Source organism: Calonectris borealis, chromosome 14, assembly GCF_964195595.1.
Source record: "Calonectris borealis chromosome 14, bCalBor7.hap1.2, whole genome shotgun sequence".
NCBI lineage: Eukaryota > Metazoa > Chordata > Aves > Procellariiformes > Procellariidae > Calonectris > Calonectris borealis.
In genome coordinates, this window is record NC_134325.1 from 9,041,110 (window position 1) to 9,062,873 (window position 21,764).

Below are 21,764 nucleotides of genomic sequence, written 5' to 3' on the forward strand. Positions count from 1 at the left end.
CTCTTATGTCCTCATACAATTCCTTGTCCCTTAGATTATAGTATCCAAAAAAACGTAGCTATTTCATTTTCTTCAGAAACATCTAATATAAATGCAATTTAGTCTGAATGGCTTCTCTGCACTGGCTCTTTTTCTGTTGTTTTACATCTCTTGTAGAGACCTTATTTTCTACCAAAGCTTCTTTTCGTGAAAAGGATGCTGCGAACAAGAATTTCCCATTTTCCCTTGGATGTTAAAAAATCTCTCACTTTTGAATTATATTTTGGTTTCTGTCTTAACTGTATCTTCTTTTTGATGCTCAGAGTTGTTTAAGGTTCAAATTCTCTATTACAAGCCTATATTTTAATCTCCTTAATGTGCCAGATAGATATTATGTAGGATTTTAATCTTGGAAGGCATATTTCGTACTGAATTGTGAACTGATCATAGTAGTCGTTTTTTCTTATATGATTTTCAATGTAGCGCATGAAAAAACTTGGTTTTTTCACAGGAGGCTTAAAACCTTCCTAAAGCTACCCCTTCTACTTTCTTTATTAAACTATCTATTCCATTAACTGGGCTTTTAACAGTTAACCAAACTGTCAATGATATTCTCATACATGCCAACGTGATTTAGACTCCAGGTCCAATTTCAGGAGGTAATGTGGGTACTTGGTATAACATCACATTAAAAGTTAGCGGGGCTTGGACCGTAGGACGTTTACTTTGTGCACAGCACTCGGGTTAAAGCACTTCAGACAGCAAAAGCAGCAGAGCTGCAGCAGCTGGGTGTGGGTTGGCTCTTCCTCTGCTGAGACTGAGAAATGTATGTAGCTGCCTCCCTCTCTAGGAAATAGAGTCTGGTTCAAAGTCACTTGGATGTATTTGGAAAATATTACTCGGGTATTATTTTCAACTACTAAATTAGTGTACCAAACCTTTTAAATACCACAGGCATGCTGGAGTACCTAAATGGTCTAATTTTGCTTTCGTTATTCTTTAGTTTTGACGTAAGCACGAGTTTCTCAGTGGTCTTTGAGACCGTTGATGAGTTGCTCATTCAAGGGCAGATTTCTGGATTGTAGAGGTAAAAATAGTTTAGTTATTTAGAAATGTAATCATAAGTAAATCAAAAACCCTAGATAATATGTCTCAGCCTTGAATTATAAAACAGCAGGTCATAGAGCCATACTAAGATTAAAAGCTTTGATTGTTTATCTGTAACCTTTTTGTGAGATTATCTAACTGCTTTTTATTGTAAGAAAAACTCGACTATCAAGAGATCCGGGTTGGGAGGAAAGTTGCTTTAATGCTGTGTAGCCTAGTTGCAAGTCCATGTGATTTTTTTTTTTTTCTTTTTCCTTTTCATCCACATATAAGTGTATCTTACATTAACTAAAGGGCGTGCAGAACTCTGACTCTTTTTTGGTTGTTTTTTGGTTTTGTTTTTGTTTTTGTTTTTTTTTCCTGTCGTGAAAGCCAACATCTGAGTTAATAGAATGCAATGTTACACATTTCCTTTATAGCTTCTTAGTCTAGTAATACTGAAGTATTACTAGTAAGCCTTTCAGATTCAGTAGACTTCTTAATCTCCCATATTGAAACATGGCTGGGTAAAAAATTAGTATCCAAAGAGATGGCTATACCTGGTTCTATGAGATACATGCAGAGTTGTGACTGTTGCTCACTAATCACTATCCTGTTGTCTAAATTAATACATTTTATCATGAGATATTTTATTATTTTCAAGGAGGTTTTTTTTTTTATTATTTTATTTTTAAATAGAAACCTTCCTGGAAAGTTTAGGGAAATAGTTGGATCATTCAGTCAGACTTAGTAATGAAGTGTGTATTTCCCAGTGTGTGATAAATTCTAAACCTCTTACTGGCACCAGAGAGATGCTTAATTTATATAGTTAAAGCCCTGCTGTTGTCATGGGTGACTGTGGGTGAATTGTCAGCTTTATTTTAATTCTGGGGACAAAAAGATATCATTACTTATACCGTCATTACCACCATTATTCTTTACACATTGGTTGAATAATTCATATTTAACTGAAATCTAAATGTGGTTGATGCACTTCAATTTAGTAACTGCTACCTGAAGTTCTTAACAGCTTAGTTAATTGAGATAATAATATTTACCTTTTTTTTTTCCTCTGAAGTATTTTCCAGGTAAGTCAATCATTCATTGCATCTTCTTTATGCGGAAGGTAACATAAAATATTTGTAGCAGCTGTATAAAAATCTAATTAAATGTGGATTGTCTTTAACTAGTTCTGGTTCTGTATTTAAATTTTCTATCTATGTTTTGTGAATACTTTCTTTCTAGGTAGACAATGTTATTAGCTCAGATAAATCGAGACTCTCAGGGAATGACTGAATTTTCTGGAGGAGGAATGGAGGCCCAGCATGTGACTCTTTGTCTAACAGAAGCTGTAGCTGTGCAAGGTGAACCTTCAGGTTAAAATATCTCTACATTAATGGTGTCTTTTCTGTTTGAAATTCAGATAAAACTCTAAAACTCAGGTAGGGTATTCTAAATGAAAAATATAACAGAAATTATTCTTAGTTAACTGAGATTGATTAAGTTCACTAATTTAATTCTGAAAGGAAATGATCTCTTAATTAAGGTAATAGGAGTGTAAACGTGCCAAAATAGGAAACATAAAATCTGATAAAATCTGACTTTATTCTCACTATAGTTTTACTGTTTTATACCTTGTAACTTCAGTTTATATCTAAGTATGTATTAAACAAGTTGAGTTTTAAAGTAGTGATCTTAAATTGGTGATCTAGCATTGGTTTAAACGATGTTTTCTGTCAGCTTTGTTATGATTTTATGTGATTAAAACCTTTTTCCTAAATCTGTGTTTTATTCTAAATAGATTTGTGGATATTAATGACAGGTAGTAGTGTACAAAACAAAATTATCAATACAAGTATATATATCGTTATTTCACTGTTGGGATTAATGGCCTAATTAATATTTCTCCTAAAACGTCAGCTTTGTAGTTGTTTATTCAGTAACATTGTAACTTTTTTAGTTAAGGAAAATAACATTCTAGCTGTCATGTTTACACAGCAAAATCTTGAAAATAGGACCCTAGTATATATTCAAGGTTCAAAAACCAGAAAGCAAGTAAGAACTATTTCCTATTATTATTTCTGAAATCATTATGCTTTAAGGGGATGTAGTCATTTATGGAGGTGGTTAAGTTGTGACCTTTAGGGTTTGATGCTGGTAATAGTGAATATGAACTTTTTTCCTTGCTAGATGGTGACAACTTAGAGAACATGGAAGGTGTAAGTTTGCAAGCAGTTACCCTTGCTGATGGCTCCACTGCTTACATACAGCACAATTCTAAAGGTAGGTAAATGACTAGAAGTTGGTTAGTACTGAAATCGTATTCCCCTTTTTAACCCTGTCTTTGGATTGTAAACCCCTTTGGGTTGTAAAGTCAGGCAAAATCTGTACAATGCTTATGAAGTTTCAATTCCAGCTGGGAATTATAGGTATTACAGTAATACTATAAAATAAATATTTCTGCTACTAATATGATGCAGGTATCAAGTGCACAACATAAGTCAAACAAAACTGAGATGATCTTTATACTTCAAACCCAAATATCAACATTCTGCTGACTGCATAGGACACCAGAATTTTAAAACCTCTGTATAGTCATACTGTGCTTACTCTTTACCAAACATTATTTCTCACTGATATTTTATTGATATTTTAATCCAGAAAGTTTCGACTGTGTGTTTAAACTGTGATGTGTCATACAGAATATTTTTTAAGAATTCTAATTGTGTATTTCAGATGGTAAATTAATGGATGGCCAAGTGATTCAACTAGAAGATGGTTCTGCTGCTTATGTTCAACATGTACCCATGCCTAAAAGCAGTAAGTGTAGTAATATAAGAAATATATTCTGAAATAATGTATTACTGATAAATATTGATATTAAGTAATTAACAGTCATTATAATAGCTTGATTTCTTATTTTAATGGAAACAGTCATGAAGAGATCCTAGGTATTTAGTATTTAATCTTTCCAACTAATGGATTTTTCAAACTGTTGTTGAAGCATTGTAATTCTTTCTTCTGAACAGGGGATAGCTTGCGTCTGGAAGATGGACAAGCAGTTCAGCTGGAAGATGGAACTACGGCATTTATTCATCACACCTCGAAAGGTAATTTTTTTTTTAAGTGTGATTTATTACATTACATTACATTTATTACATTACATTAAAGTTCAACAGAACTTTAGCAGTATAAAATATGGAACTCTTTTTAGACTATGACGTCATTTAGTGTAATTTCCAATGTAGATTACTTGTTGCTTTTACTTTGTGACATCTGGAAATTGTTGAAATGGGACTGGTTCACTTCCTTATTTGGGCCAGTAATAAACAGAATCAAAACCAGCATATTTATCTTTTTTTTAGCCCAGGATCACATTCAAGTAAGTATATGTCATGTTAATAGAGAATGTAAGCCCTTACACAGATTTCAGCAATAATTGCATGTGAAAATGACAAGAGAAAGCAGGTAAGAATCAATCAATCAATTCCGCTTGACCTAAAGAATGTAGAGATTGACTTAAATTTTAAAGATCGTAATACTGATGATTTTGCCATTAGGTAGTAGGGCAGAAAATGTGACAGCTGACAGTCAAGAATGCAAACGTATTTATTTTAAATGATAACTTAGATTTCTGCAGAAGGTGATTACACGAGTCTTGGAAATAGTACTACTTCTCTACAAAAAGTGAACAAGTAGATATTTTATTAGATATTTAAACTAGTGTGACAAGAATTACATTCTACAATCAGCAATACTAAGAGGAGAGAATATAATAAAGAATTTCTTCCTTAAAAGACATCCTGTATTTTATGTGTTTCTTTTGCATATTTGCATGATTCTGTTCTTAAAATGATCAGATTTATGAATTCTAAAATCTGAAGTATTGACATCAGTACATGTGTTACATTATTTTCATTTTATTACGAGTGGATACGAAATGGAAAGCACATTTGTGTTCCTCGTTTCCTTTGTAAATAAAACTAGACCAATATAAAATGGGTTTTGCACTTTTATAAGTGTGCAGAAATAAAGCTATGGGAGGTCTTGTCTTGAAAAAAATTTCAGTGCTATTCATAATAATATTTTAAGTGTTTATATTTCTGATATACTAGTAGTTATATTTCTCATATATTTCATACATACATATGACTTTAGGAGACATTTCCTAAACAGCAGAGGTTTCTCGTGTAACATGCAGACATTGCTATTCCTTTTCTTTCATAACACTTTCTAATATTATTTCTCAGACAGTTACGACCAGAGTGCATTACAAGCAGTCCAGCTGGAGGATGGAACTACTGCCTACATTCACCACACGGTGCAAATGCCACAGTCAGATACCATTTTGGCCATTCAAGCTGATGGCACAGTGGCAGGTCTTCATACGGGAGATGCTGCCATTGACCCAGATACCATCAGTGCTTTGGAGCAATATGCAGCCAAGGTATACTGAAAGACATTTTCTCTATCGATAATGTTTTAATGTAGCATCACAAGGTATTTGTCAGCAAAAGCCAATTGTGATCTAAGAATTAAAATGATACTAAAGAGAGTCTTCAGACTCTTAGAAGAGAGAACACTAAATTGTCATGACAGTGCTTCACTATCATGAGCAGCTCCAGTGTGTAGTGTTGCATAAAAATAACAAAAGATTGAACACTGAAATGATGTGGAGTCAGACTGATTCGGAAAGATTATTAGACAATTAAATAATAATTTTCTCTAAAATATAGCATTGGAAAGGAGCCTCTTGAGAGGACACTGTTTGGAAAGAAGGACAAAGTTAAATTATTCTTGTTCAGGCACTATTGCTGGGTTGGTTTGGGGGTTTTTTTTCCTTGTATTGGGAAGAGTAGGGCCTGGTGTACTGGGCAAGGACAACACATGTTATGAAGTGTAAAATAGACAATTATACAGTTTCTGAGTTTGGAAAAAACTTCTTTGATCCATACTTTCAATAGTAAAATGTAGTATGATGCTCAAAATTCATGTTGTCCACTTTACTGGACTTCCATAAAGCATGATGTAAGTATAATAATGGGCGGTGCAACTTCCATGACTTTATAGTTTAGCAGTGTCCCAGTTGCTGGATGATTACTACCAGTGCTTGTATTGCTCTGGAAAAAGAGTAGAATAAATTTTAATATCTGTCCTCTACTGTCACTGAGAGTTGTAAAATTCTGGGAGAAAGCCAGTTAGGATAATTAAATGGCTTATGCACTATTCTTTCCATTATGCTTCTGACTGTTATAATTGAGAAATCCTAAGAGGGCCAGTCAGATTGTGTTGTGTTTGGCTATGCCTTAACATTTAATAAAATAAAAGGTAATTCAGGGTTAGTTGAGCTGTAGTGACAAGCTTTTACACATTCCCTAGCTACTATTTAATTTAGGTTTAGATCAATCATAACTTTGTCCTTCTTAACAAGGAGCTATATTAATCATAATTTGTATTAAGTTTCTGTTTTGAGAAGGTGAAGAAGAAACAGAAGAAATGCAAATAAATTTGCATTTTTGTCCCATTTATCTCAACATGTGTTTTTTAATTCTGTAATGTAAATTTGTTTTCTGTAGTGTACTTGTGTGTGTCTAGGAAAAATTCTATTTATTTTCTTTAAATTTCATCTCAGAATCTTATTCTGAAAGGTACTGCTAGAACCTCTCGGGGAAAGTCAGTAGGAGTGAGTTTCCAAGTATTGCACCTGTTTTACATACAAAAGCAAATAATAGCTCAATCATCACAACCTTGTCTTTTTCTTAAAAGGAGAAATGTGGTTTTGTGATTCTAGTGCATGCCCGTGTACGCTTCATAGTGAGGCAATGTATACTTTTCATAGCAGCTGGTATAGGAACATTGAAAAAGGTACAGGAAGGGGCATCAATGATGACCAAACATATGAAATACACAAGGTAAGTATATGATAGAATTTTATAAAATTTTAGGTGGCACAAAGAAGAGTAGCAACTTGTCATTGTCTTTACCAGTGTAAGAACTGGGAAACATCATATGAAACTCTCAGGTGACAGGTTAAAGAAAAACAAGGGAAGAACACTTTTTCAAACAGCACGAAGTTAAGCCATGGCACTGCTTGTAGGATAGTATGGATGCTAATATGTCCCTGGATTCAAAGAGTAATTAGATAAATTCATAAAAGAAAAATGTATTGAGGGCTATTAGGTAGAAACATGTGACTTCTAGTTCAGGAAGTTCCTAAGCCACAAACTGCTTGGAGGTTGGGAGAATATTTCTGGGAATGTATCACTATATCCTTGGCCTGTTCCTTTAGTCTTCTCTAGCGTCTGCTACTGGCTGCTGTTGGAAACAAAATGGGTGCACTAGATAGACCTTTAGGTTGACTCAGTATAGGTGTTCTTATGTTCTTAATTGAAGGCAGACTAAATCTTTCTTTAGAATCTACGAGTGTCTTTTAGAAGGAACTCAAAGATCTTCCTTGGAATCCTCCCAGAATTCTCCAAATACTGCAAAAAGGAGGTTTAAAATTGGATGTCTTGCTTTTTTTGTTAATCTTGAAGGTTTTCTCTTCAAATCTGAAAAGGGTGAAAAAACTTTTAAAGGCGGATTTGGAGAACGGTGGTTCTTCTCTGTTCCCCTGTCCTACATAAGAGGGAGAAATAGCAAAGATCAATAGGCTGCCCAAGATCAGTGTAAAAACTCTGTAAGAGAGTTCATACAAAGAGATCCAAGAAGACTACAGAGAAGCTCACTGGAAGTGGTGGAACACATACATTTTTCACTGTCCCTTGCTTCTCCTTTAGGCATTGCACTACTTTCCCACATCTTGCAGAGCGCATGCAAAGACTTAACTAGAGTCCGCTTAATTTTGGGCTAAGTCAATGCCACCTTCCTCTCAAAGCAACCAAGGAAAAAAAGAGATCGTTGCTCTCAGTGAACTTAAAGTCAGAAGATATGTAATGGAATTGTGAAGAGGTTCCAATACATACTTTTCTTCCATAAGCTGTTTTCCTGCGACATCCCAGCTGCTGGAAAAGTACAGTTCCTGGGATTTGTGTATGTCTACACACATGCATGCACATTCCGTTTGGATCATTTGTTTCCAGTGGCGTTGATGAACTGTTAATTTCATGTCAGCAGTTCCTTTCTCAACCAACAAGAGGAAGTTCAGGATGAAGTGATTCAAGTCTCCTTTCTGTGCAGGTTCTCTCCCCTTCCTTCAAAAATTCTGCAGGAGAAGGTCTCAAAATGGCTATTGTTTCCTTTAAAAAAAACCACCTGAGAATTACCTGCTTGCAGACTGTCTTTGCAGTCTCTCTGTAATGTAAACTTGCTTCTGCTTGGGCACTTTCCTCTTCACTGTTTTAGCTCAAAGTTGCCAAAAGTATATTGCTCACAATCGTCTAATTTAGAAAGATAGTACAGTCTGAAAACCTCTTATGGGACAAGTTCATCTTCAATCTCTAAGCTGATGCTTTGAGCAAGATACTTTACACATTAATGTTCTCAGGAGCCCGCTATGACCTCCTTAGTGAAAGGGCATAAGCATACCAGCTGAGGTAGGGTTCCTGCCAAACTATTTCAGAGAAGAATAAAATCACTTAGACTAGATTTAGATGCATCAATCTCAGCCTTGAGTGTAATGGATGCAGAGAGTATTGTGGATGCCTGTGCTCAATACAGAGGCAATTAAGGAATGGAAAACTATGTAAAGTATACTTTAAATTAGTTTTTTCTACAGTGACTAGTAAGATGCTGTTCTTTGAGTTGATGTATGTGAGAGAGTTTGTTGGGTTTTTTTAAACTGGGCAATTACATTTTTATTTAAGTAAAAATTTCAAATTAACATCTAATACTCTTTCAAATATTTTTATAAGCTCCTTGGAAAGCAGCAATACCTTTCTCCTCCTGTAGACTGTTTTTAAAAAAAAACTTATGGAGTGATACACAAGTCTTTGCTTAGCTGTTGTAAATTGACTATTTCGAATTGCGATGTTACACATTGTCTTAGGTATTTCAATTCCAAAGGAGTTGTGCTGTTCAAAACAAGTAAATTCTGCTTAACAGAGTGTGAGAGATATATCTCTATTATAAAGGAAGTAAACATTTTCTTTTTTTTTTTCTGTCAGAACTCAGTATTGTTAAATTTATTATTTTATTTTAGTACTTTTGTCAGTCTATTAATTTAACATACTTGGTTCTTGCAGTCTTTCCTACCTTATTTTAAGAGAACTTTGAGATGCTCTCTTAACCTATTCTATAATGCAGGTGCTACAAGTGGTGATTTTCATGTGAGCTAATGTCCTATCTATAGGATAATCATGTTTCAAGAGGGAGCTAGAGAGCTATGAAATAATAAGCCCTCAGAAACTGTCTGTAACCCTCTGGTTTTCAAATGACTAAAAATAACCTGTAAATGTTTTTCCCATTTCAACTTCATTTTTCAGGTGTCTATTGATGGAAATGACAGTGTTAGTGGCACAGGAATGATAGGTGAAAATGAACAAGATAAAAAAATGCAGGTATGTAGCCCAATACAAAATAATTAAATATATTTATTTCTTCTGTCTTCTCTGCCCAGCAATGTGCATGACAGGTAGTCCTGTGTAGCAATGAACTAGGGTCTGCTGCTACCCTTCAGGAATTTTAGATCTCAAACCTATACAGATAGGTAATATTTCTTTGTACAAGATCCTTTCACAGGATTTTAAAAAGATCTTCTAATACTTACTGTTTTCTGGGGTTTTTCTGTTAAAAGATAATTAAAAATTATATTGGATTTCTAAGATTTCTTCAAGCTGACCTGAGTATTTCATCAGTAAGGGTGTAAGTATTTCAGAAGTTCTTTTCCAGAGACTTTTTATATTCCTTAAAGCAGAAGGAATACTGACTCAATTAATGAATTATTTTCTTCTCTTTGATGACTTATTTTGATTCCACTTGCCCTGTTAAGAGTCCCTGACTTTTATTGCGGGTTTTGTAAGTAATCAGTAGATCAGAGCATTGCTCCTAGTGAACGCTTAAAGAAGCAGAAAAATACTTCCATTTCTTTTTCTGTATTCATGTTGTTAGTATGTAGAAATATAAAAACATTTTCAATGTGAAAATATTAACTTAAAACTTCAAAGGGCAATGGAAAATACAGGTGCAACTTATTAAATCTCAAGCTTTTTTTACCTGGGATCCATAAAATTATGTAAGGAGAATGGTATTTGTCATCATAACATATTTTATTAAAGGAAAAGACAAAGCAAAACATATTCTGGGCTACAAAGAATTATGATCAACAACAAAAATACTAATAAAACCCCTATACCATCACGTTCAAATGACAAAATCAAAAACGGAAAAGTCATTGTATTGAGAAAGGTTTGGTCAGAGAAGCGCTATTTTTCCTTTTTGTTTAATTTAAGAGATAATGAACTAGACAAGGAGGAAAAATATCTTCTAAGGTAAAATACTGTATCTGTGAAAGGAAGAATTATAGGCTCACCTCTGACCTCAAAATTCTCTTTTTAAAAGCTAGGTCCCGCAATTTTTAAAGCCGCAGACACCCCACTGTTGCCTGTGTGGCATGACTGTGAAAGTAGATAATAACTAATACATGCATTATTTATGGTATTGGAATATATTCCATAAAATGAAATCAAGAAATTTAGAGGTTTTGCACACTTGTAGGTTGGAATAGGGATACAACTCCAACACAATGCAAAGTTCAAGGAACAGTAAGATAAGATCTTGATTGGTTTTACCTGGAAGTAAGAGTCTATTAAGCAAAATAACCAGTATCCAATTACATGTTGATTTCAGCCTCAACCCCAAAACAAAGTGAATCTGGAGGTTGTTTTATCTTATACATGTATGGCAACATTTATGCCATATGGAAATGTGCCAATCTTACAGAGCATTATATGTTCCAAACAAAAAAAGATCTGATATTTCAAAAGGTATTGAGGCTTAGTCTCAAATTCTGACCCCTATAAGGTGACTTCAGTTGACCAACTGAAGGGTCCCAAAGCTATCTATTATCTATGAAAATCTTAATTGTGTTTATATCTTGATTTAAGTAGATACCTACTTGTAACTCATTCTGAAATAATATATTACTTGGGATAAAATAGTCTCATATTTAGATGCAGTATTAAATAAGTGTATATTTATAAACTTTTTAAGTCCACAGGTAACGTAAGAACAGAACAGATGTAACGCTATTAAGTAGTCGTTCAAACTTGCATGTGGTTAGGTTTTTCACCAAAGAAAAAAGCATAAAACCTCTTTGTGATTTCTACATGTGAAAACAAAAGACTATATATGCCCAAATGGATATCACACACTATTTCCTTTCAAACCTGTCATACCCATCTGTTCATAATAAAAGTAGAATCATGTGACTGAAGTTTGTATGTAAAGAATATAAAAATCTTATCTGACATCTTTGTTGCCTTTGTTGTTCTCCCGTGTTATCTGTCTGAACTCAGGATGCATTTGTGATTTCTTTTAAAATCAGGGGTTTTTAAAATTTTGTCTATTTAAAATTATTTTGAAGTACACAATTCCTCTTAACAAGTTTCACATTATTATAAAGGTGGTTTATTTGCTATGTTCTTCTGATTTTGTGCCTCCTAACATCTGAATTTTTTAGTTTCTTTAGAGTGTATTATCTTTTAAGAACAGTAATTTTAATACTATATCTGTCCTTGTTGTAGGATAATACTAACTGAATTCTTAATAATCCTCAAGTCATACCAACTCACGTATTGTGAAGAGACACAGACTTCTGCAAACAGTTGTTTGAACAAACAAACGCTCGTGATGTTCAACTGGTTTTTTCCTAAGTGTTCTGTTTGTTTTAGTTCCCCCCCCCCCCCCCCCCCGGTATCAATCTTAATATTGGTAAAATTAATTTTCTTTTAAACTTTGGCATGCTTCAGCTTTATAGCAGATCTTAGCAACTATATACATATTTTTATATGCTGAAACAACAAAGAAATACTAGCAGGTTTACTGATAGAAAAAACAAATCAGTGCTTAAGTGCAGGTGCTCTATCAAGCGTCTTCTTCATGATCGTTAATATATTAAAGTGACTTCTGTGATTCATATCATAGTTTAAACCATAGTATTAGTAATGGGTTTCTTGATTCATGAAGTTATGTTTTTCTCCATGGTTCCAGAGGAGCTTTTCTGAAGTGGTGGTGTTGCACATTTCAGTTGATTAAAAATTTCATATTCAACTTTAAATCTTTAGTCTTACAGTCTTAGGTAACAGGGGGCATCCTCCCTGAAGAATCCTCAGGGAGGTTGTTCTCAATCAACCTTCTGATCTGTCTGAATGAGGAATTAGAGGTCTATCCGCAGTTGCAGGGCTACAGTCTCACTGGGATGCGGGAGATGTGGTGGGACAGTTCAGATGACTGCAGTGCTGTGATGGAGGGAAACCAGCTCTTTAATAAGGCCAGGCCCCACCTCCAGGGGAAGGGAGGAGGGGGAGCTGCCCTTCATGTGAGCACAGCAGGACTGCACAGGGCTCTGCTTTGGGATGGGTGGTGAGCCAGTCAAGAGCCATGGGTCAGAATCAGCTGGCAGACCAGTGTGGGTGGCGTTGCGGTGGCTGTCTGCTACAGAGTGCTTATCAGGAGGAAGATGAGGCCTTCTTCAGACAACTGGAAGAAGCCTCATGTTCACAGGCCCAGGTCTTCATGGGGAATTTTAACCACCTCGGAATCTGCTGGAAGAGCATCACAACAGGGCATATGAAATCCAGGAGGTTTCTGGAGTTCAGGGGTGGCAACTGGAGACCTAAAGCAGGTTATTGAGCAGCTGGCGAGGTGAAATACTTTGCTGGACCTCATACTTACCAAGAAGGATTAGTTGGGAATGTGAAGGCTGGGGGCAGCCTTCAGGAGTCTCCATCCTTGGATACTCTGAACCCATCTGGATACTACTGTGAGCAACCTGCTGCAGCTGACCCTGCTTTGAGCAGGGGGTGTTGGATTAGAAGATCTCCAGAGGTGCCTGCCCACCTCATCCATTCTCTTAAATGTTCTTTTGACAATTCAGAACAGAATTGGATCCATAAGAAAAGGGGGGTGGTTTAAAGAAATGATAGGCCTTTTAAAATAGTCTCGATTACTTTGCATACAGTTGTATCAAAATGTTTACATTTGGGCTTCTGCCTCTTTTTTCAGTCTGTATGAATGTTCCATATTAGTGTATGAAGTGTATGTGTATGAAGAAGCCTTTAAAAGGGGTTTAAGTTGCATCATATGTTTTCCTGTTGTGTCATGCCAGAAAGGAGAGTAGAACCTAGCTCAAATTGCTCCAATTAGTTTGATCAAAACACATGCATCACTGACAAAGTACAAAATGCTTTCCTTCATTTTCAAAAAGTGCTCATTATAAGTGCATTTAATTATTGTTTGGCCTTTGCATGAACTTATCTTTGAAGGTGGTCTGATTTATGGCTAATCTCCCTTAGGAACGGATCCAGCGCCTTAGATGTAATCTAAGCCTCTTCTGTCTACTAATTTGGTCATCTTACCACTGGGCTTATATTTCAAATTATTTGGTTGTTATTTGGTTAATTAATGCATGCATTTAAATTTGCTAGCTACAAGTAAATATGTTTTACATTTTCTCTTTTTCCTTTCATCAGAATTTACGCTTTTTAGTTATTTTTAGTTTGTTTATTGAGGACTAAGAAGTACATGGCATAGCAAAGAGAGACAGAAGAAACCTGTCAGAATCAGCTCTAGCTTGATAGCAAAATAAAGTGTGTGACTTTTCTGATCCATTGTGTTTCTTTTTTTTAATGGTGGTTTTTTTTTAACTTAAGATTGTCTTGCAAGGACATGGAACAAGAGTGACTGCAAAATCTCAGCAGAGTGGAGAGAAAGCCTTTCGCTGTGATTACGATGGCTGTGGAAAACTGTACACAACAGCTCACCATCTTAAGGTGATGAGATGTAAAATGAGTGTCGTTACTTTGCAGGCATGATTTTTTTTGACACATTATGTGGTGAAAAGTAATAGAAATTAACAGAGAGCCAGTCGCAATGGTGCTGTTTTGCCAAATGTTTATCGGATTGATTTTACAATAATTGGTTGTCCCAGGTGCTCAGCTGATTTTGCTTGGTGTTCTGGATAGATGCAGGTGTGGGATCATGTTAGGCTTCTATATTGCCAGCATGTAAGAAATCTCTTGTTGAGATAGTTTCTACCAGCAGCGTCACAGAAATTCTGGAAACCAGTGTTCACTTTACCTACTTTATGTGTATGCATGATCATGCAAAAATTCCAATTTTTGAAAGATTTTACCATCATAATACAAAGTCTAACTCTTCAAAACAATCCAACATTCAAGTGAAAAGCTGGAACATCTTTCCTTTACAGGTGGCAACTCCTTAATTCTCTTCCTTTTTTAAATTAAGTAAAGGAATTACTGAAACAGTAAGGGTGTAGAGCTGTTCACATTCCAGCTTAGGCTGAGATAATCACTTGCTGATGAGATAAACTCCTTGCAGTGCTGCCTTGTCTCTGACAAAACACTCCGGAGTCAGTGAGTAATTGACTCTATGGATCATGTGTTAAAATGGTGTCCTTGCTGTAGAGGTTTCATGCAATATAAGAGGATCATTAGAAGCACTCAGTGGAGTCAAAATCCAATAGAGAGCGGGCACTGATGTTTGCGTACAGTCTTTAATGTAGTTGCGTGATGGCAACTCTGTGTGTGTTTACAGAAATATTTCTTTGCAAAACGGACTGAAAGGATCAGGTTAGACCTTTAGTTTTAGGGAAAATATCGTTACAATATTTCCTTATTTTTTAATCACTGATTTAGAAAGAAGACGCTTGAATGTGAATCTTAGGAAGAGAAATAAAATACTGTCTTTGAGAATGAACTGTTTCTGTGTTGAAGTAATCAGATACATCATTTCATTTAATCAGTGTAGTGGATGTCTTGACAGGTGCATGAAAGGTCACACACAGGAGACAGACCGTATCAGTGTGAACATCCTGGATGTGGCAAAGCCTTTGCAACAGGTAATCTTTCGTAGACTAGCTCCTTCTGCTTCTTAGTGTTTGTCTCTGTATAAAATAAGTTTTTAATACTGCCGTTTTTTAAACTGCTAAGTAAAGAACTTCGTTGGGAGAACTGCAAAAGAAGTCATCATTTCAGCTAGTGTAGCATATAGAAAGGACAGAAGATTTAACTCTTAGTTACTGAAGGAGGAATGAAGTGAAACACTTGACACTTTGCCTTACTCTTCACCTGTTATGCTACAGTCAGATGTTATGTTGAAAAAATAAGGCCTTTCTTAACATGAAACTAATAGTATAAGTTAAATGAGGTGATAATAAGAAGTTGAACCTGTTGGCTAGAGGTAAACACCTGACCTTCTGTTCGAAATCTGAAAGGAACTTTGATGGAAGATGCTGTTTTAAGTATTCTTTATTGAATTTGTACCAAAGAGTGACATTTCTTATGAAGTAAACTCTACATTTCGTACAGACTACTAAAGTGTTTTTAAAATAACTTTATCTGATCTAATACATTTAATACTGTTTCTTTGAATAGAAACGAGCAACAGAAATGCTGATGAGAAAGGACAACAGGGAAACAACCACACTGAAAGGGTTAAACCTAAGTTTAATTGCATAGTGTTTGTAAAGGGATTTCAAAACTACAGAATGAAATATTCTTTTCCCTTGCAACCGACTGATGTATGGCTATAAACAGCTGTTTGTCTATTAATACCGTATTTTTGGTCAGAGCCATTGTACCACTGTAGTTCAGCAATTCTTGCCTTTGATAAAGTTCATTTTCAGTACTGAATGCTCTCAGTTTAAATATTAAGAACTTTCCTGCGTTGGATCGTGAAATTGAGTTTATTTTAGATCTAAGAATGAATTAATGCTCAGCTTGGTAGATATGCTTTGTGTTTTTAAAAACATCAAGAATAGGGATTTCAGCTGTTTTAGGGAGAACACACTGTGAAACTAAAGCAGGTGCCATCTTCTTACAGACTTGTTACTTTATTTTGTAGAAATACATACATCACTTGTGGACACAAGTAAAATTCAAGTTCATTTTCCAAAATGGCTATTTCAGGGTTCTTTAGTCATGATCATGATCTTTTCAGGGAAGTGCAGAAAGGAAAATCTTGGTAAAATGCTTTTTGCAAAATAATTTACAAAGCTGATCCAAAGCTCGCTTTAGACTGGTAGAGTTTTTGATGATGACGAGTTCCTAAAAGTAATCTTAAAGGGAATGAGTGTCCATGACTGCTACCAGTTGGCACGTATATATGTGATGATGTTAATAATATGGTTTAAAATAATTAAGAGTTTAGAGCCTGGATAGCAGTAGAGCTTTTACTGCTGACTTCATTAATGGTACTGATTTTTGTATGAGCGAATAATTAAATGTCATTTTGATGACAGTAGTGGTAAGAAATAAAAAGTAGATGGAATACAGAGCATACAGCTTCCTTGCAAGATAGAACAAATATTTGTCCACATTATAATCATTACAGTTTATCCTTTTGAAGGGAAGGAGAAGCATTATGGAAGTGTACTTTCTTCATAAATGAAGGATGAAAGAATTTCTAAACTGTATCTAGAGTTCTGCTGCTCTCTATGGTAGAATTAAGAGCTTGTGAAGAGTGAAAGAGCAAATTCTACTCATCAGGGAGCTTCCTGATTGGAATGGCAAGCGCAGCTTTTGATGGTGATGGTTTATGAGTATCCTAATTTTGTGTTTATACTATTATAACATCCTTTCTGATCTTCAGGATATGGGTTAAAAAGTCATGTCCGAACACACACTGGTGAAAAGCCTTATCGGTGCACAGAAGAAAATTGCACCAAATCATTCAAGACTTCAGGAGACCTGCAGAAACATATCCGAACCCACACAGGTACTATTATCACCCTTATTTTTTTCGTTAATTTTGTTAATTCATTTAGGTGGATTTTTTTTTCTCTTTGATAATTCTGTGACTTTATACTTATGAAATCAGCCTGTGTATATTCTCTTTCTGAAGCCCAGTGAGCTCAACAGCATTTCAGCATGGTAAGCATTTACTGCAAATGCAGCATGCTTTTCTTGGAAAAAGTGCTTAAGCATTCACACTGCTATTGCAAATGCACTAACTTTTAGCAATGCATCACTTACATTGTCACTGAGTCACTTGGTGCCTTTACAGTTTCATTTGCAGCTGTAACAGAACAGGGATCTTTTCCTCAGTAATATGGCTCGCCTTTCAGAAATGGCATCAGTGTTCTTAAGTTTTGGTGCTTTAAGATAACTTGCATGCCAGCTTCATGAAGGTTGATAGTTCTGAGCTTGTTGTTATCCTGATTTCCCTCCTCTTCTTGCAGCAGAAAAATGAACAAAAATATCATAGAAAACCAGCTGTTATTAAAACTTTCAAATGCATTAAAAAAAAAATTTTACATTTTGTCTAAGATTCATTTGAAAGACAAAACACAAATAAATTCTAGATGGCATACACTGCACTCCACAAAACTCTGTGTGTGCACACACGTGTAAACAAGTTCACACGATGTCTCCTTTGCTTCTGAGATCTCAAAAAAAAAGGAAAAAAAAACTTAAATGTAGGAAGAATAATCTATCACTTACTAACCTATTCCATTAAGTATATTTACTTACCTGCTAGAACACCACCAAGTTCTTCCACTGAACTTTCTGAATCTTAGAGAGTAAAAAAGAAAAAAACAACAAAAGAAATATGTTTTTCTCAGATTAAAAAGAACAATGGGGAGGGGAATAAAAGCAGGCAATAAAAATTATAAAAACTCAAGATTACATTGAGATAATTCTGCTTTCCTGGACTTCCGTATTCAAAGACAATCTGTTGGGATTAGTGCTATCTTGGTGTTAAATTGATCATCGGAATGAAGACATAAAAGTGTCATCTGTTTTCAGTCCTAGAAGAGAACTGTTTGATGTTATGTAGTACATCAAGTACAAACTATGAACTGAAATATTTCTCTTGTATGGACTACAACTTGATTAGCTGTAGACTGTTTTCTTTACTTCTTTATGGCCCTAGAAGTTGTATGGTAATTAAATCGCTTTAATCTAATTTAGCAGTTGAGACAAAAGACACGAGCTAGCCCTATGTAACCATTTACCCATTTGAACAATATTAATAATACAATCATAGACTCCCAGCAGTCCAGGCACTGGAATTCAGGGGTGTCTTTTTTATAAGCAGTTGCAGGAAGCCAAAGAATGAGAAGAAAATTGCACCAAGTCCTTTGTGCAGATGGATGGAGTAGCGTATGCTCATACCCTCTGCAAGCTGCAACAGTGCACCCGATGGAAGCAAGTCCAGGCTCTGCCCACTCTTGGCCCGGGCCTCTGAAATCTTTTCATTCCTTTATCACATAGAGCAGGGTTAGCACTTTCTTCATTTTCTGCCTGTTTTAGCCAAAATTGATTTTTCCCTGTCTTTCAGTGGCAGTCCAGTCTCACTTTCTGTTGCTATCAAATGCTTGCCGCGGGTTCCTCCATTAATTCCCTAGACATACTATTCTGGTATCAGCAAAGCTGGTGTGGATGGTTCCTCATAGCTGCTGTGGGATAGAGCTCGAAGGCTTCTGACTTGCTTTGCATTTCTAGTGCTAGAAATCTCAGTCACCTGGAAACAGGTCGCTTTTCTAACAAGTACATTAGAAACTTAAAAGGCTGGCTTCATCAACCGGTCGGATGACATTCTTGCGGGCATTCTTTAAGAGCAATCTGTTTTGGTTTCTAATGCAGGGTCTGTTGTTGGGCGGGGTTGACTCTGCAACCCGGCTCCTCTCAGGCATGATTTGAGGTCCTGTGCTGAAGCAAGGATTAGGGGAGCCATGGTAACACAACACTGAGGCGTGTACACTTAATACACACACTGCCTTGGCAGGAAGCTGAAAAACCTTCCCGAAACAGCTGCCCTGAGGAGTGAATTATAGTTTCCTCTGCCAAGGAGCTAACTACTTTGGAGTTTCGTGGTATTAATGTCTCTATCAGGACTTTGTTTTTTATTTCTGTCTCTAAGTACTTAATGTTGTATCTGCAGTGGTAATCTGCCCTCTCTTGCTCTCAGATTCTTGTCTTTGGTAAGTAGTACAGTGGGTGGAATGTACTTGGCTCTAGGAAGTGTGAAATTACAACAGGACAGCGTGTCAGGTGGTTCGCACTTCTCCAAAGTTAGCCCCCTTCACTCTCCCCCTCTGTGTGCTTTGATAGATCTGAAAGGTGAGGGGTAGTGGGGTATTAGACAGGCATTGGCCTTATCTAGTGTTCATGGTAAAATGTTTTGGTGCAATGATGTAAGTTATTGCGCTCAAATTTATATTACACGAATAGACTTATTTTTAAAAGAACCTGTATTTGTGATTGCTTTGGTTTTGGGGTTTGAAATGAGTTTCAGGGCTGTCTCTCTTTAAAAAGTTGGTTCTTCTCATGTAAGGTTAAGTGCTTTCTGTAATGAGTTTTACTAATCCATTTGTATCTTGGTTATATGCTAAATCATGAAGGTATTGTTTTCATTTTATGAATTCAATTAACAAATGTAAAAATGGTATGATATACTTATTTTGGATAATGTATGTATGAATTGTGTGTTAAATATGGAATATAGACAATGTGGAAGCTAATCCAAGCAACTGAGTCTGTTTTATACATCATAAAGTACTAATCTAAATGCTTCATAATTTAGCTTACAGATTGTATGATTTTCCTGAATTTTGCCAGTTTTGGCTAAACAGTAGAACACTCCACAGTGGCATGTTCATGGTTTCTGACTGAGGGTCTCAAAGAGAGAATTTAGGTAGCTTTAGATTCCTACATTCAGTCTAAGTATAAGGATTTAGGATTTTTGTTCTTTTATAACTTTTGGATGTGTACCTTTTCTTCTCTTTTTTTCAGGTGAAAGGCCCTTTAAGTGTCCATTTGAAGGATGTGGCAGGTCATTCACAACATCTAATATTAGAAAGGTTCACATCAGGACACATACAGGCGAAAGGCCTTATTACTGTACAGAGCCAGGATGTGGGAGAGCTTTTGCCAGTGCAACTAATTATAAGAATCATGTGAGAATACACACAGGTACATGAGTGATGTTTTGTATTTTAAAATGGAATCTGCTTGGGAGAGGCTGTGTCATTCTCCTTGTGAACACTGTTTTGGTGCATTGTAATTGGGTATAGTCATGTTCATATGACCTAGCTTGGTACTTTTGTTTGGGCCTCGTCTCCCTTCAGCTGAGGATAGTTAAGGAGTTAGGTTTCCCGCCTTGCTGTCAAGGCAGAATAATTTTGGCTTGGATACAAAGTTCTTTAAAATGAGTGCAAAACCTTGTCTTCAGTGGACGTTGGGCTGGGATTCTGGGGCTTGCCTCTGTTGTGAGCTGTTTCTTAAATAACAGTAAAGCACAAGTCTGAGCTTGACTTTGGCTCATGGTTGTGAGTCACACTTTCATCCCAGCTGTATTTTCCTGGAGCAGTGGTCAAAACCTTCTTTTTATAGACCGGAGGTAAAAATACTTATCCAACTTGATTGTCAGGGTTAATGAGCAGAAATAATTGGCACAAATTCGAAGGTTCTAAAATGTAAAAGCCAGTGATAGCCATATCATCTTGGTAGCCTTATATATTTTATAGAAGCACAGACAAGTTTCACAGAGGTACGTTTTGTACCTCAGATTATCTTTTTAGTTTATAAGGTAATTTGGCCATTTGTTCATTGATTTTTAAATGAAAGGTGTTTTTATAGATTTCTTCAGAGCTTAAAGACTCAAAAGCCAGTGAAATTGTACTGGTGAATCAACGTACCTGATCATTGAGGAAAAGTATGGGGCTTCCAGTAATAAAAGAACAAAATTCTCAATACGATGCCAAACTGGCATCACAGCTTTCAGCCTGTATCATTCTGTCTTCATCAGGAGCATGTTTTAGATTGAATGACAGGGAGAAAAAAGGGCAGTAGTTAGGGAGTAAATAGGGAGAAAAACTACTACTGGCAGTAATTTTTAAAAAAAGACAGTGAGAGGCTGCATTGATAAACTTGGTGAGCTTGAGCTTCAGTGTTGCCTTTGAAATTCAAGTATGGTTGGTAATGAAGGTGTGTCACTAAATATCATTTGTGGACAATTTGTTCTGTGCATCCTGGATAAAGTTCTCTTCATCTCTTTTGTTTTTTCCATACAGGGGAGAAGCCCTATGTCTGTACAGTTCCTGGTTGTGATAAACGTTTTACAGAGTATTCCAGTTTATACAAACATCATGTTGTACATACTCATTCCAAACCATATAACTGTAATCACTGTGGGAAAACATACAAGCAGATTTCTACACTTGCTATGCACAAGCGGACAGCACACAATGACACAGAGCCCATTGAAGAAGAACAAGAGGCTTTTTTTGAGCCACCTCCAGGTTAGAGTTTCATTCAGTCTTTGAATCTCTTGTAAAAAAATGGGCTGGATAATATTTTTCTGGTTTTTTTATAACCAAGGAAATGAAAGCATAGATAAAAATCTGAAGTACTTAATAAAGTTATTAAACTTCTTTGTAGGACTGTTTAGTGTGGTATGCAACTTGTAAACACAAACTGAGAGCGCAATTGACCAGATCATAAACTCATTTATAGCAGTCCTGGGGATAAGAGCGAAATTTGAGGTGCAGTCCCAGCAAACCTGCTATAAACATGAAT

At 35.9% G+C, this 21,764-nt stretch overlaps 1 protein-coding gene across 8 annotated transcripts in view; it reads left to right on the forward strand.

Moving 5' to 3' along the window:
* Positions 1-21,764, forward strand: part of ZNF143 (zinc finger protein 143) — a 45,845-nt gene that overhangs the window by 11,579 nt on the left and 12,502 nt on the right. For 6 of the 8 annotated variants that reach the window (XR_012675741.1, XR_012675744.1, XR_012675742.1 and 3 more), the window contains exons 2-12: positions 2,311-2,441; positions 3,256-3,348; positions 3,802-3,885; positions 4,095-4,175; positions 5,316-5,512; positions 9,489-9,563; positions 13,875-13,994; positions 15,007-15,082; positions 16,834-16,959; positions 19,980-20,159; positions 21,260-21,487. Coding sequence is in view for 3 of the 8 variants with exons in the window: in XM_075163137.1 (XP_075019238.1) it covers positions 2,318-2,441; positions 3,256-3,348; positions 3,802-3,885; positions 4,095-4,175; positions 5,316-5,512; positions 9,489-9,563; positions 13,875-13,994; positions 15,007-15,082; positions 16,834-16,959; positions 19,980-20,159; positions 21,260-21,487 (1,384 nt within the window). In the remaining 5 variants the exon portion in view is untranslated. The remainder of the gene's footprint in view (positions 1-2,310; positions 2,442-3,255; positions 3,349-3,801; positions 3,886-4,094; positions 4,176-5,315; positions 5,513-9,488; positions 9,564-13,874; positions 13,995-15,006; positions 15,083-16,833; positions 16,960-19,979; positions 20,160-21,259; positions 21,488-21,764) is intronic. The other 2 variants (XR_012675745.1, XM_075163138.1) reach the window with 1 other exon arrangement.